Source organism: Plecotus auritus (assembly GCF_963455305.1).
Source record: "Plecotus auritus genome assembly, chromosome: 1".
NCBI lineage: Eukaryota > Metazoa > Chordata > Mammalia > Chiroptera > Vespertilionidae > Plecotus > Plecotus auritus.
This window is the reverse complement of record NC_137770.1, coordinates 21,137,249-21,152,299: the sequence shown is the minus strand read 5'-3', so window position 1 is coordinate 21,152,299 and position 15,051 is coordinate 21,137,249. Positions and strand designations below refer to the sequence as shown.

General features: G+C 40.4%; 1 protein-coding gene across 1 annotated transcript in view; it reads right to left on the bottom strand.

Annotated features, from left to right (window-relative positions):
• The window catches only part of CEP128 (centrosomal protein 128), a 384,557-nt gene that overhangs the window by 72,737 nt on the left and 296,769 nt on the right, over positions 1-15,051 (bottom strand). The window contains exon 21 of the mRNA XM_080673796.1: positions 1,659-1,708. Coding sequence (XP_080529922.1) covers positions 1,659-1,708 — 50 coding nt within the window. The remainder of the gene's footprint in view (positions 1-1,658; positions 1,709-15,051) is intronic.

Below are 15,051 nucleotides of genomic sequence, written 5' to 3'. Positions count from 1 at the left end.
CTCAAAAAGGTTTGTGCTGCCATTTCAAAAGGCCAGACATTTATTATGTACTCAATACATATGTTTATATGTGGTATTCTGGGGCCAATGGCAAATACGGTGCATAACCAAAATGCCTCAAAATGCCTTCATTACCTTCCCGATATATATAAATATTTCTCTCTCTCTCTCTCTCTCTCTCTCTCTCTCTCTCTCTCTCTCTCTCTATATATATATATATATATATATATATATATATATATATATATATAGTGCACAAGGATGCTTTGCTGTTCATAACAACAGCATTGCTGATAGTAATTTCTCAACAATATAGAGGGTGAGTATGCAGTTGAGATTTTTCCCAGCCCAGACTAGATAAACCAGGGCTCTTTCTTTTTATAACCTGAATGTAGCTCAAGATGTTAAAAAATTTAATCTGTACAAAACTGTGGTTAACACAAGCCACTTTTATTACATTTACAGAGCTGTACTCCTCTTCATCATTTTCAGATCAATTATACTAGCAGATAGAGCATTAGATAGAAGAGTCCCCAATTATAGAACATTCCTCTTGCTCTTTGGGCTTTGCTTAATCCATCCTTCATTGGCCAAAAGCAAACATCTTTACCCCTACAGCATTCAAGCCAGCTTATTGCATCACTCTCCAGTCCTACTTGCATCTCCAGGCCCAAGGAGAACTTTAAATGTCCAAAGTATTTACTGTTCTTAATCCACAATGTTGACATTAAATGAATTGGTTCTGTCATGCGAATTTAAGTGATTATATTTCCCCTAATAAAGATAGACACTTGAGTTACCCATTTGTAAGTTAGCCCAATGCAAAAGAAAGAGAACTTCTGTCAGATGCCGAGTTAACATCAATTGCCCGTTCCATGGAAATGTCAATTAAAATTCTAGTGCAACCTTTCAAACACAATTTTCTAATTCAAGAAATGTGCATAAATCCATAGCTAACTGAGAGGCATACAAGGTATGTCTTAAGGGCCATATATGTGTTTATATTCATTGGTAGATGACATTCATGGAGTCAGAATACTGTTGACTTTCATTTGAATATGTAGATTCCATGAATTCATCCTTATTCATCATTCCTATCTGGAGGGAAATGATTTTGCAAAGATGTTGCTTTCATTTCCTAATGCTGCTAGTAAGCTAAACCAAGGAATAAAAGTTCCTTTCAAGAGCAGCATGAAGGCTGAGTTGGCTTCTTATTTTTAATAGATTTTAGAGAGAGGAAGGGAAGAGGAGAGAGAGAGAGAAAGAGAGAGAGAGAGAGAGAGAGAGAGAGAGAGAGAGAGAGAGAGAGAGAGAGAGACATCTATGTGAGAGAGAAACATTCATCCGTTGCCTCCCACACCACCCCGACCAGCAATGGAAGCCGCTACCTTTTGGTATACCGGATGGCGCTCTAGCCAGCTGCGCCACCAAGGCAGGGCCTGCGTGGGATTCTTGCTTTAGGAGATTGTAAATGCTCTCAAACACTTCTAAAGGAAGCAAATTCCAACTTGGGCTTTAAAGTTCTGACTTTTTTTCTTTTTACTCTACTTGTCATTGTGGTGTGAATGGGACAACATTAAAGGCTAACTGGGCAAGAAACAACAACAAAAAATGCTTTTATCACCAGGATACCTGCCCAATTGGACAATTTACTTTACCTGTAGAGATTCCATTTCTTCATCTTTTCTGTGGGACTCCTCCAGCAGATCTACAATGAGAAAGTAAAATACCCATCAAAATGTACTGCAAAAATTGGTAGCCTCTTATTATCAAACACAACTCAGTCAGGGGCTTGTATAAACTGTTGTCTGGAATAGAATTTGATGTTCTCATGCCCACAGTTGAGATGAGCAGAGCTCTGGATCCTGCCAAACCTAAGCTGGATGAGAACCCTGGGAGGTCCTAGTGCTAGTGGAGATACTGGAGAATGAGACCAACTCAATTAAAATCCAAAATCACACCAGCATTTTAGAAATTTGGTCCAGTTTATATAACTCAAAAGTAATACAAAATTTTCCTTAAAAAAAAAAACCACCACAACACATACACACACACACATTTTTTCTTTTGAAAGAAAAATGAGAAGCAAACCATTTGCTCTTAAACTCCCAAGCCAACACCTCCATAGAAAATTTTATAACCAAATTAAAATACCCTGAATAATGGGTGTTATTAATGGAAGTAGAACACCAGCTTAACTGTACAGTCACATTAATTATCATTTCACACCAAAAGGGTGGGAAGCATTGAAGCTACATCTGACCAAGAGGTTGGCACCATCTCAGAGAAACCAGTGGCTGGAAGGTGAGGTAGTTGCTGAGGAGAGTTCTGTCTAAATGCCTGCGCACAGCCACGGTGCCTCAGTGCCTGACATTAATTTATGAACCCACTGTAAAAATATATATGCATATATTTGGCAAGTATAATTTTCTGCCTGCAGCTATACCACCCTGTGCTGTGATCTTATTAGATCTTACAAACCTAGAGAGGGCTGGGCTGAGTCAGAACTTGGATGGAAACTGGCAATAAACACCTACAGCAGCGCACATTAATATTAGCATTTGCCTTACGCTGTGATTGATATTGCTTACCAAGAGGCTGTGCTGCATAAAAGGAATATATAACCTCCACAAATTCAATATATATCCCAGAAAGGCAAATGTTTTTAGCAAGTACAATGCCAGATGCAGCAGGAAACAACAGTATTGTGGAAAGCCAAGTCACAATGGTATATGTCAAAGCTGGGTGGGCAATACACTGAAACTCCAGAAAACCTGGTAGATGATATGATTGATAGTGATGGCCCTTTGAGACTGGATGGTTAAGAGAGAGATATAGGAACAGCAAGCAACCCTCTCAAGACACAATGCACTTGGATTAAGGATAAGAGGTAGTTTTTGCTCTGTGTCCGTAGTGGAGCTGACTTTAGCTCCCAGACATCTCATAATCAGAGTTACATCAATAAGTTAAAGGAGCATGGGAATGTATTACAGTGGATTTTTAAAGAGATTTTTGGTTGGCATATCAGGTTCTTTAGCAGAAATCAACTTGAGGTGTGGTAGATTAAGTAGCCTCGGTCATTCCTCTTCTTGTGTCCTTACTCATTTGCATTGTGACACTGTCTCTACTTCCATCAAGTGGTCACAAGCATCGCTCACCTCTTCTTGCATAGAGGCTGCCTCCTGAATTGATTTAGTGAATAGAATATAGCAAATCCAACTTTGTGCCAATCTGCTTTGGAGGTGCAAGAGGCCTCACACATTTTCACTTTTCCACTTGAAACTCTGTCATTATCATCTGAACAAGCACAGTCCATCTTGCGGAGATGACAAGAGACACATGGTCCAGGATTCTTCCCACCCCTAACACCCTGCAGGTTGCCTCCACTGGCAGTCAGGGAATGTCCAGAGCAGAGTGCCCAGCTGAACTGAAGATGACCACAGATGACGTAGGTAGGAGCCCACATGAACCCAGTGCAACATGAACTCACAGAATTTTGACCTAAGTAAATGGAATTTCAAGATGGTTTGGTGCCTAGTGCTTGCTAAGTGATAGCAATCAGTTGCTAACTGGACAACAATCATCTAGAATTTATTAGAAGGCTGTAGGAATAACTAATAGAGATGTAGGGAGAAAGGATCTCTGGAGAAAATAAGCACTGGTTTGGGTGGGTAGGGATGCAGGGAGCATGAACCAATGGGCATTTTATACTGGGTGCCTCTATCATTAGATAGATAGATGATAGATAGATAGATAGATAGATAGATAGATAGATAGATAGATAGACAGATAGATAGATTTCAGAGAGGAAGGGAGGGGAGAAAGAAGTTGAAACATCAAGGATGAGAAAGAATCATTGATCGGCTGCTTCCTGCATGCCCCCCAGTGGGAGTTGAGCCTGCAACCTGGGCATATGCCCTGTCCCAGAATTGAAACGTGACCTCCTGGTTCATAGGTTCATAGGTTGACACTCAACCACTGAGCCACGCCAGCCAGGTTGGATGCCTCTAATCTTTGTGTCACTCCATCAAGATGAAGTTCCATAAAGAGAAGAGCTAACTAGCCTAGCTTAGATCTCTTGCCTTCTTCTTGACTAGGGGAAAGCATGGAGTGAGTTCACTGATAACCCCAAAAGGATTGGACAAAGAAAATAAAGAGCAGTTTCCTAATGCAAAGTCAGAGTACTGTTAACAGAAGAAGGAGGGTGGAGAGGCCAAAACAACAGATGCTTACTCCAACTGGTTTTAGTAAATTATGTCTTCAGTGCAACTCTTCAATACCTGTGAGATGTGAGATCACTATTCTGTTCCCATGTGATGTAGCCATTTTGTTACACTATTTATGGATATTAGGTGGTTTACAGAGGTGGGCCCCTTGTAATGAATTGTGTTGTTTAATAGTAGAGTGAAACTGTAGTGATGGATAGTGGCGTCCATCAACCATTAAAGGAAAATGATCTTGTTCCCCATAGCAAACATCACACACCTTATCTAAAACTTACTGGGCAAATAAGGATATTGAATCACTTATATAGCCAAACTCAACTCACGCAGTTGATAAAATATAGACATAAGTTCAGTTTACCCTCAGAACTTCATAGTAGGATAACTGCAATAAAAAATTATGTTCCTTTACCCGGCCAGCGTGACTCAGTGGTTAACCTATAAACCAGGAGGTCACGGTTCAATTCCTGGTCAGGGCATATGCCCGGGTTGTGGGCTTGATCCCTAGTAGGAGGCATGCAGGAGGCAGCTAATCAATGATTCTCTCTCATCATTGATGTTTCTATCTCTCTCCTTCTCCCTTCCTCTCTGAAGTCAATAAAAATACATTTAAAAAATTATGTTCTCAATTTTCTCCAAATACATAAAAGTTCATGTTGCACTTCCAACAAAGCTGACACCAAAAGCAGTGCTTGGTTTTGATGGCTGAACAAAAATGATTACAAAAGAATTTTTACAATTGGTATTTAAAATATAGAGCCCTGTCTGTTCACCCGCACCAACCATCATCCTAACTTATATCAAGAGTAGAAGTAGACATCTGTTTTTATTTTTTCTCTATGCCACATCCCTTCCCTGTGAGAACCTCCTGACCCACCCCATAGCATATAAACTAAGCCACGCCAACAGTAATCTTTTTTCAGACACTAATATGGATACTGAGAGAGAATCCCTCTCCCTTGGAAGCTGCAAGCTTATATTAGCTTGTATTTCCTACTATTGTAAAAGAAACCTGTACAATAATGAAGCTGGCAAAGAAGAAAGCAGAGCCCAGAGACAGAGAGAGCTGGTTGAGGACAAGATCACTCCTGCCTGAAGCACACCTAATTCCTGGACTTCATTTTCTTTTACTTAAATTAGCGCTAGTTGGATTGCTGGCATTTTTTTTTTAACATATTTTGTTTATTTTTTTACAGAGAGGAAGGAAGAGGGCAGAGAGCTAGAAACATCGATGAGAGAGAAACATCGATCAGCTGCCTCCTTCACACGTCCCACCGGGGATGTGCCTGCAACCAAGGTACATGCCCCCGACCGGAATCGAACCCGGGACCCCCCAGTCCGCAGTCCGACGCTCTATCCACTGAGCCAAACCGGTCAGGGCGGATTGCTGTCATTTTTAAAAGTGTCTGGGAATGAAGTATTATTGTACCTTTTTATCTCTATTCAGAAACTTGGAGAACTTAGAGTGGGCAAGAACATTCTATTCTACAGTGAAACATTTCATTCTACAATAAATCGATAAAGACGAGGCTCAAAGAAAGCCATTAGTTTGCCTGAGATTACCTAGTTAATGCCGGGCCACAGCTAGAACACTGCTCCTCTACCTTCCTGCCCATCTAGCATACCATGCTCTCATTTGCACCACTCAGTTCTTCATTGCACCCTTTTCCATACTGTTGTTCTACAAAGAATGCACACATGTGTATTCTTCTCCCTTTCTTTTGGAGTTCTCTGATGTCAACAATCAGAGCTTTTAGGTCTTTATATCCACACCCTCCTTAACTACGATTTCTCCTTAACTTTGCTACTTAACTTACATTCCCCAAATTGCCCCCGCTGTCTATATCACTGCTCAGTGCAATTGCTCACTTGTCAGGTGCAGTGCTTAAGCACATGCATTTGAAATGATGAACCGTGTTGTTAACCTGTGCTGATTAAATAGGCTGCTGGGCATTGCTGAAAAGTGGCTGCCTTTATACCAGATGAGAGAACACAGATGACACCTATGGACAACTGAAATGACAGAACACCTTGACACCTGAATGTGATCAGCACACCTCACTATAATGAACAGTCTTGTTGCTTGTTCTTGACCAACTTTAGAACAAATGATTAGCAAGGAAAAGCTAAAGGGCTGCTCTGCTCCCTTGGTCACCACTGGCATGTTCGTGTTTTGCTTTATTATTCTCTGGTTTCCTGTTCAACACAAACAGCAAGTCAACTGCCATGCAGCTTGCTGTGGCTAAATGTGCTTCCATCAACATCAGTTAATGAAAGATTTTTTCGGTGAAAAGGGCTGCGGTCCTGTGTATTTTCCTTGGACTGGTTCCAACTCTTTAAAGAGCTGATACTAACTATATGGTCTTTAAGATATGGGAGTAAGTCCATTTGAAAAAGACACAAGGCCAGTTTTGCTCAGTGGTTAGGAGGTTGGCTCAGACTGAAAGGTTACATGTCTGAATCTGGTCAAGTACTTGGGTTGCAGGCTCAATCCCCGGCAGGCCCTGATCATGGCGCTGTGCAGGAGGCAGCCAATCCATGTGTCTCCCTCACATCAATGTTTCTCTCTGTCTCTCCCTCTCCTGTGCACTCTCTCTAAAAATCAATGGAAATATATCTTTGGGTGAGGATTTAAAAAAAACAAAAACACAAAAAAGGACACCATGAATGGGAACTAAAGAATCAATTTGTTTTAACATCAATTTGTTTTGTTTTTTTTCCACTTTGTATTTCTCTGAAACACTTGGGGTGATAGATCATGACCTTGTTTTTTGCTCAGTCTGTACCACTTGTTTGCATTCTTTCCAATCTTTACAACCGGTGGTATGGCTGTTCAAAGGAGGTTTGACACTTTTTTATGTTGATTCTGGTTCCTGGTAGCCAAAGAAGCAGATAGGTTGTTGGTTAGTTTATTTGCTTTTGAAATGAGAAGCATGCCCAGGTGTACATGAGCAACATGCCCATCTAGTAATCTGACCCTTTACAGAAAGGTCGGAGATCTCTGACCTTTATTATAAAGCATCTCATCCATACTACAAGTCAGCCCATCTGGTAACAGAGAAAAATTCATTGAAACAGGGCTTCAAACACAGCAACGCTCACCACAATGGCACTGGACAGAGTAGCGCTAGCAGCGGAATATGGCGAATTAATGATTACAATTTAGAAAAAAGCATTTTAGTCTCTGGCTCCTGTACCTCACTTAAGAATTCAGTACTGTTCAGTGTTACTTTGTGTGTCCTGACATTTACATAAAACAATAGATAATGTAAATTCTGAGGAGAATTCAATACTTTAAAAAAAGTAAATGTGAGCCATTCTTCTGTGGATAGCAGCCACAGTATAATGAGATTGACTAAATTAAATAGTGTTCCACAACGCTTAAGATATCATGAATGACAGACTCAGCCTCCCACAATTGTAGACTAGATACTCAAGACACTAGCCACATGGGGAATACAATGGGCAAGTTCTCCTTTTCCTCCTTGGCTCCCCAGTTATTAGAAACTTTGACATTTTAGGAACCCTGTTGAGACCAGGGTTTTTATTTTTTTTAAAAGCAGAATTTTGCCTTATGAATAAAATCATACACACTTTCAAGTGTATATTATAAACACATAATTTAGAAAGTGGAAAAGAAGCTGCTTTGGTGGAAACAAAATTGGAGGACATGGGGCCCCACCCGATGGACTTCCCTTCTATCCTGGGGTCAACCCTGTGGTGCCATGGTGGAACTGCAGGTTCCCAATTATGCTGATTGAACACCAATAATCTAATCCAACCTCCTCACAGTTCATAGATGAGGACTGAGTTCTGACAGATCCAAAGCCACTGTCAATGTCACACAGCCAGTTAACAGAAGCTCATGACCCTGAGCCCAGGGCTTATGAACCCGACAGGTGCCAGTACTTTCTTACAAAGCAGCGACCACCTTCCTTTGCCTTTCAAGGTTTGTATTTAAATGCCATAGTATTCCAACCTCTACCATAAATGTCTATACATTTCTGATGCCTCCCCAAACCTAAAGGAAACCTTGCTGAAGCACTTGTGTAACTTCAACAACCTGTGAGACCTCATAATAAAATTCCTCAACTCTGGGAGACAACATTAAAAAAAAATGTGGCTTTGACCTGGCCGGGTGGCTCAGTTGGTTGGAGTGCTATCCCACACACCCAAAGATTGCAAATTCAATTCCTGGTCAGGGCACATACCTATGTTGTGGGTTTGATCCCTAGTCAGGCCATGTAATGGAGGCAACTGATTGATGTTTCTTTCTCACATCAATGTTTCTTTCTCTCTCTCCCCTGCTTCCTCACCCTCTAAAATCAATAAACATATCATAGGGTGAGGATAAAAATAAAAAATAAAAAGAAAATGTGACTTTGATGAAAAGCAAATATCTAGACACTTGAAAAGGCAGTAATTTTTGGCAAGGTGTGTAAACATACAACATACAGAATATCTCACAAAATAAAACAACGTAAATTTTGTTTACATTGAATGAGTGACAGTTGAATAGTTCCTCTCCTTAATATAACATTTGTCAGTAAATGTTCTTCCCATTCTATTACATTAAAAGTAAATAGAATAAATGAATAACAATATGATTCTACATTGGCCAAAATACCTCAAGAGAAATAAAATATACTTGATTTAAGTTAATATATGTAAAACACTTAAAACAGTGTCTAGTATATAATAAGAATTATATATATTGGCTTATTATTATTTTTCAAAAATTACCCTTCAGTATGATTACTAAAATCAGGAACATGTGTGAAAAATAATCAGGTGTATTTTAAAACAACAAAAAAAAGCCCTTAAGTATACTTCTTTTAGGCTCCATGTGTGATTGTAGCTACGATTTTAGAACTCTGCTATATCTACTGCCACCCACTGGTACATATATGGACATACCACAGTGAGTTAAGAGTTTTCCCATCAGGCCTGACCACAGAAAACACACAGGTTAAAATGAAGATCAACATTAAAAAAGTACGGCTATCCTCTGTGGTTTGTCTCAGACGCTGAAACAACATACTGGTCTGCAGATGGAGCCCAAATGGCCCAATAAATGAGAGGTTTGTAATCCACTGTCTGTCTCCTGGGTATGTGGTAAAATATCCAAATACAGGTACTCATATTTGATTTGATGTCCATTCATTTCTGATGAAACTTTCCATCTTGACAACTAAAGAGATTTAAAACCTCATCTCCACAAAACTGCCATACTACAGAAAACAACACAACAATTTACCCCACTCCACCTCATTCTTGGCTCGGTTAACTATGAAGAGTTTTGTCATTTCTATTGGCAACAACAGCAGAGAAAGTCAGAAGACATTCATTAGGAAACAGGTCACTGTCCTAAACTGGTCTAAGGGCTGTCTTGGTCAAACTACTACATGTAACAATTAGCGAAATGAACAAGAGAAGTTTATAATCTATTATAAACACCACATCAAGAATAAGTTTCAAATGCTCAAATGCAGGACTAAAATCATGTTCCTTCCCATGTACACTATCTCTAAATTGCGCTCATCTAATAGAAAGTTTAGCTTTTATTTAAATTCCTTAGGTTGGAAGGCAGCTTATCATGAACTTTGTTTTGGGTCTAGACTCATTAGGTACAATTTTTATTAAATCCAAAATGGATATTATGAGGGAATGTTTACTAAAACTTTCATAAAAACAATGACAGCTTTGAGTTCTATACATTTGATTATAAAAAGGTGTCCTGAATTTTTCACCTGTTACTACAGTAGCATTCTGCCTGTATTCCTTCCCATCCATCTGATCACTCAACCATCCCCCTGCACAGCCCAGAGTTATGAATCTAAAACAGATATGCTCATGCCATTCTTTGCTTTAAACTGCTTGCAGACTTGATTTCTTCCATGCTGCCAAAGTGACTGTCTGATGACAGCTTCCTGGAGTGTGAGTGGTCAGTATTCCAGGGATATGCCTGACTTACATGGAAAGAAGTTATTAAATTCATTTTTGATGTCCTCCATGAACATAGAGCCAGGAGGGAATAGTGATGTGTGTCTAGAACTTCCCATGGTGAGATAGATAACATTTAAACTCCTTGGTATGTCATTTATACCAAATCAGTCCATAGATTTACTTCTCACACCATTACTTCTATCGTCACAGCAATATCTCCTCACACTCTGTAACATCCTTCCTGGACTTCTTCACTAACTAGAAAATATCCAACCATTCTTCAAATCCCAGCTTAAAACAAATATCCTCTGTTGATATTCACTAATCATGCCATGTCCAGTACCACTCATTCCTGGAGATATTGCGTCTGCTTCTGATACTCACAGTTCTTTGTTTGTACTTTTATTCCAGTTCTCATTCAATTACAGTTAATTATTACATATTTGGATCTGTTACTAGATTCAAACTCTTCAAAACGTACCAATTTCAGGAGCTTTAGCTCAGAATATTGTACATGTTAAAGGAACATTTACTGAGTAAATACAGTTTTGATAAAACAATAAAAACTACATATGTTACTAATGTTCATATAGCATATGGAGAAGTGAGAAGGGGAAGTGCTTACTCCCTCTGCTCTACTCTGGTGTCTACATCTGTCTCAGGAAAGGTCTGAGCTGATGTAGATACATCACAGACTTCAAGATAACAACAGTAGATGACAAAACATATGATAAAAAATAGGTAAACACTATAAGCATTTCAAAATGATTATTCTGAGTTATAACTACAGTTTATTTTATTATACTTCATATCACTCCTTCTATATTTTATCCTTTCTAATTTTCCTGAAATGATTGGGACTTCCTATTCCAAAAGCAGTTGTCCTCTGGCCAAAGTCAGAAGAATCTGGTTAGATTTGAAAACTGATAATTAGGACAATAATGGCAAAACCTATAATACTACAGGCCAATCAGTAATGCTCAGGTCAATGCCCAATTTCCTACTAAAGCACATGTATTCAGAATGGTGGGAAAATATAAGAATGGGAATCAGAAGACCTAGGTTCTAGTTCTTCCTCTGCTATTAGTTATCAAATTACATTTGAAAAAACAGTCACTTAATCATTTTTTCTTATTTTTATTGATTCTTAGAGAGAGAGAAAGGGAGAGAGAGGGAGAGAAACAACATTGTGAGAGAGAAGCATCGATTGGTTGCCATCCGTACGCACTCAGACCAGGGATTGAACCTGCAACCTAGGTATATGCCCTCACCAGGCATACAACCTTTTGGTGTATGGATGATGCTTTAACCAACTGAGTCACCTGTCCAGGACACTTAATCATTCTTGACTATAGTGATCCAATCAGTAAAATAATGGGAGTGAATAGATTACTGTGAAGATCCTTCCAGTACTAATATTTTAAGCACTGTTCTATGGTAGGTTGCATGCTGCATGGCTTCTAAATGTTAGTTATAGTGTTTTAATTGTCTGGCTCAACCTGTACTAGTAACATTATTCAGAATTAATATGGTTGACAATTATCCCCCCAAAACACTTCAGAAACCCAAACAGATTCTCACTTAGTTTAAGTAATTATTCTTATTGTTAGGATTGTTTATAGATAATAAAGACATGTGAGAAATTCATTCTCATTCACCTCTAATGTCTATCTGTTTTCTTTTATACCCAGAGTAAATACACTTCAGATAATTATAGATCTTCCCTTTTTGTCTTTCAAATCCTCACAATTACAATAATTCTTCTATTTCTTCTTACCCAGAGTCCTTTTTAAAATCCAATAAACAAATCAACTGTTTCATCTGGATGTAGAAAAACAGCACAAATAGATTTTCACACAAATATTCTCATTTGTCAGATCAGTTTCTTTTCTTGTCAGTGTAAAGGCAACACACACACACACACACACACACACACACACACACACACACAAGATTGGCTTCAAAAGACAGCTTTCCCCCAAACCAGGCATCAGACAGAAAGGGCTGCTCATGAATAGGTAAGATTGGGATTTTTTTTTAGTGGTTGTAGTCTCTTACTATTAATGAGAATTAAAAATGTGTCTCATTTAAACAGAAGGTATTCAAAAATTATCCAATTAACTGGTAATAGAAAAATAACCATAAACCAAACCCTATGTAAGATTATAGCATGAAAAGAAAAAAATTTAAATGAGTGTTTTCTTTGGCGTTATATTCAGATGGCAAATGGTTTTCATGGATAATCTCACAGGTCATTGCTTCCTTTAATTAGTAACTTTTGCTAAACATAAAAAAGCCTCAAATAATTTTTAATAGTGATTACAACTGCCTAGTCCATTAACAAATTGTCATGTTAACACTGGCCACATTGCACTGCCTATCTTTAAAGGTTACTCATTTCATTTTCATAGATTTTAATTAACTTTTTCTTTCCCACTAGACTGATCGTTAAATAGCAACAGAGCCCTCTTGCCTTTTTTTGTGTCTAGATCTACAGAATTTCTCAACTGAAAAAGGCGTCTAGAAAATGCAACAACAACAAAAAATGTGGATCACAAATTAGATAGTGGTGGTGACTTGTAGATATATTCTTTTTAAAAAGCCAGGCCTGACTCCACTGGCACACTGATTGAATCAATTTCATGTTGTCACAGTAGTTCTGGAAGTCTCTAAAATTCCTCTTTCCATCAGCAGCTTCTCTTATTCACATTAGCTAGAAACAGTTTATCTCTATATATAAAAAATCAGCGACCAGAATGCCTAACAACCCGAACTATAATGCCCACTGCGGCCAGCCAACTGGCCTGATCAGGGGATGGGGCCAGTGGCCAACCTCCCACAGACCCTCCTCCCGGCCAGCCCCGCCCATGATCACGGGCCCCACTGCTGATCACCCACCACCCCAATAGGGGGCAGGGGCAGCCGGCCAACCTCCTGCAGTCCCTCCCCCAGGCAGGCCCCACCCCCGATGGGCCCCCACCATCCCCAATGAACCTCCACCACCCCGATGGGCCCACGGCCCCTCCTCCCCAGCCAGTTCTGCCCCCGATTGGCCCCCCACACCCCATTTGGGGGTGGGCTGGCCAGCCCAACACCCACAGCCCCTCCCCATTGCCGGCCCTGCCCCAAATTGCCCCCCCACCCTAATTGGGGGCGAGGCCTGCAGGCCCATCACTTGAGGCCTCTCCCACAGTCGGCCCAGCCCTGATAGGGCCCCAATAAGGTGGGCTGGCCGGCCAACCTCCCGCCATCTCCTCCTCCCAATAGGCCCAGCTCCAATCTGCTGATTGGGGCCAGGCCCGCTGGACCCCACCCGTGCACAAATTCGTGCACTGGGCCTCTAATCATAATTGACAGGCTCGTGGGAATTTAGGCTTAGAAAACAAAGGAAGAAAGAAAAATGCTCATAGTTTAGATTCCCTAAGCAGAAAGTGCAGTCTTTGCTTGGGAAACAGAATGCACTCTATTTGCAGTCTAATCTCTAAGGTTTCGGCAGGTCTGTACATTTGTAATGGACCTCAAGGGTTATAATCTAAAAAAATGACCTCTATCCCAGCACTTTCCTATATAGTTGACCCTGCAATAACACCGGGGTTAGGAACACTGACACCCAGCAGGGATTGGGCCTAAACAGGCAGTCAGACATCCCCCGAGGGGTCCCGGATTGCGAGAGGGTGCAGGTCGGGCTGAGGGACCCCTCTCCCCCCACCCCCCATGCACAAATTTTGTGCACCAGGCCTCTAGTCTATATATATATAAGCCTAAGTAACTGGCTGACCGGCCAACTGGCCAACCAGCCGGTAACTATGATGTGCAATGACCACCAGGGGGTAGATGCTCCAACCAGTAGTTATGATGCACACTAACCACCACCAGGGGGCAGATGCTCAACACAGAAGCTGCTGAGCTGTGGTGACTTGGCAGCTGTAGTTCTTGGGTGATGCACCCAGGACCAGAGAGGAGGGAGCCCAATTCTGGGGTGCATCACCCAAGAACTGCTCTCTCGCAATCCTGGATCCCTCGGGGGATGTCAGAGATCCTGTTTCAGCCCAATCCCCACAGGCCAGGCTGAGGAACCCCACCAGTGCACGAATCTGTGCACTGGGCCTCTAGTATATATAGATTTATCAATAATATCAAAGACTATATCTGAAGGTGAACACATGTAGTTCATTTTCAAAACAAATAAGTATTCTAAAGAAAATAAGTATATAGTAACAAAAGATTAAAGATGCATAATAAATATGACCAATTACAGGGTAACCAAAATAACACATAATTAGAGAAAGAGGAACCTGAGGTAGAGTGCAAAACCCACAAGGGGTAGACTACTATTCCAATAACTTTCCCTCTTCTCCTGTTTATAAGTTCTATGCTCTTATCCTTTCAACACCCCCATTGGCTCTCTCTGCTCTTATCTGTAACAACTTGTCTCCTAGTGGGCCTCCTACAGGCTCCCCTGCTCCTGCAGGAACCTGCCATTAGCATGGCCTCAGGGGCTCTACCATGACTGAGTCTACTGCCTAGAACAAACATTCCATTCATCCCTTCACTTCATTTAGATTTCTGCTCAAATGTTACCATAGCAGAAAGAACCACTCTGACCCAAGATTTAAAACAGTATATACCTCCATCCATTGGAACTTACGCTGCTATGATATTTTTCATAAAACTTTTTGACATATGAAACGTTACCCGTACATTTATTTTACTGTTTATTGTTTTCTCCACTCCACCAGAATGCAAGGAGCATGAAAACGCTGATTCTGTTTGTTCAGGTCTCTCAGTATCTCAGGCACCTAGAGCAGTGGCCAGGCATGTAGCAGGTGCTCAATAAATACTTGTTGAATAAATTAATCTAATTCTAGCCTTCCTATTAATG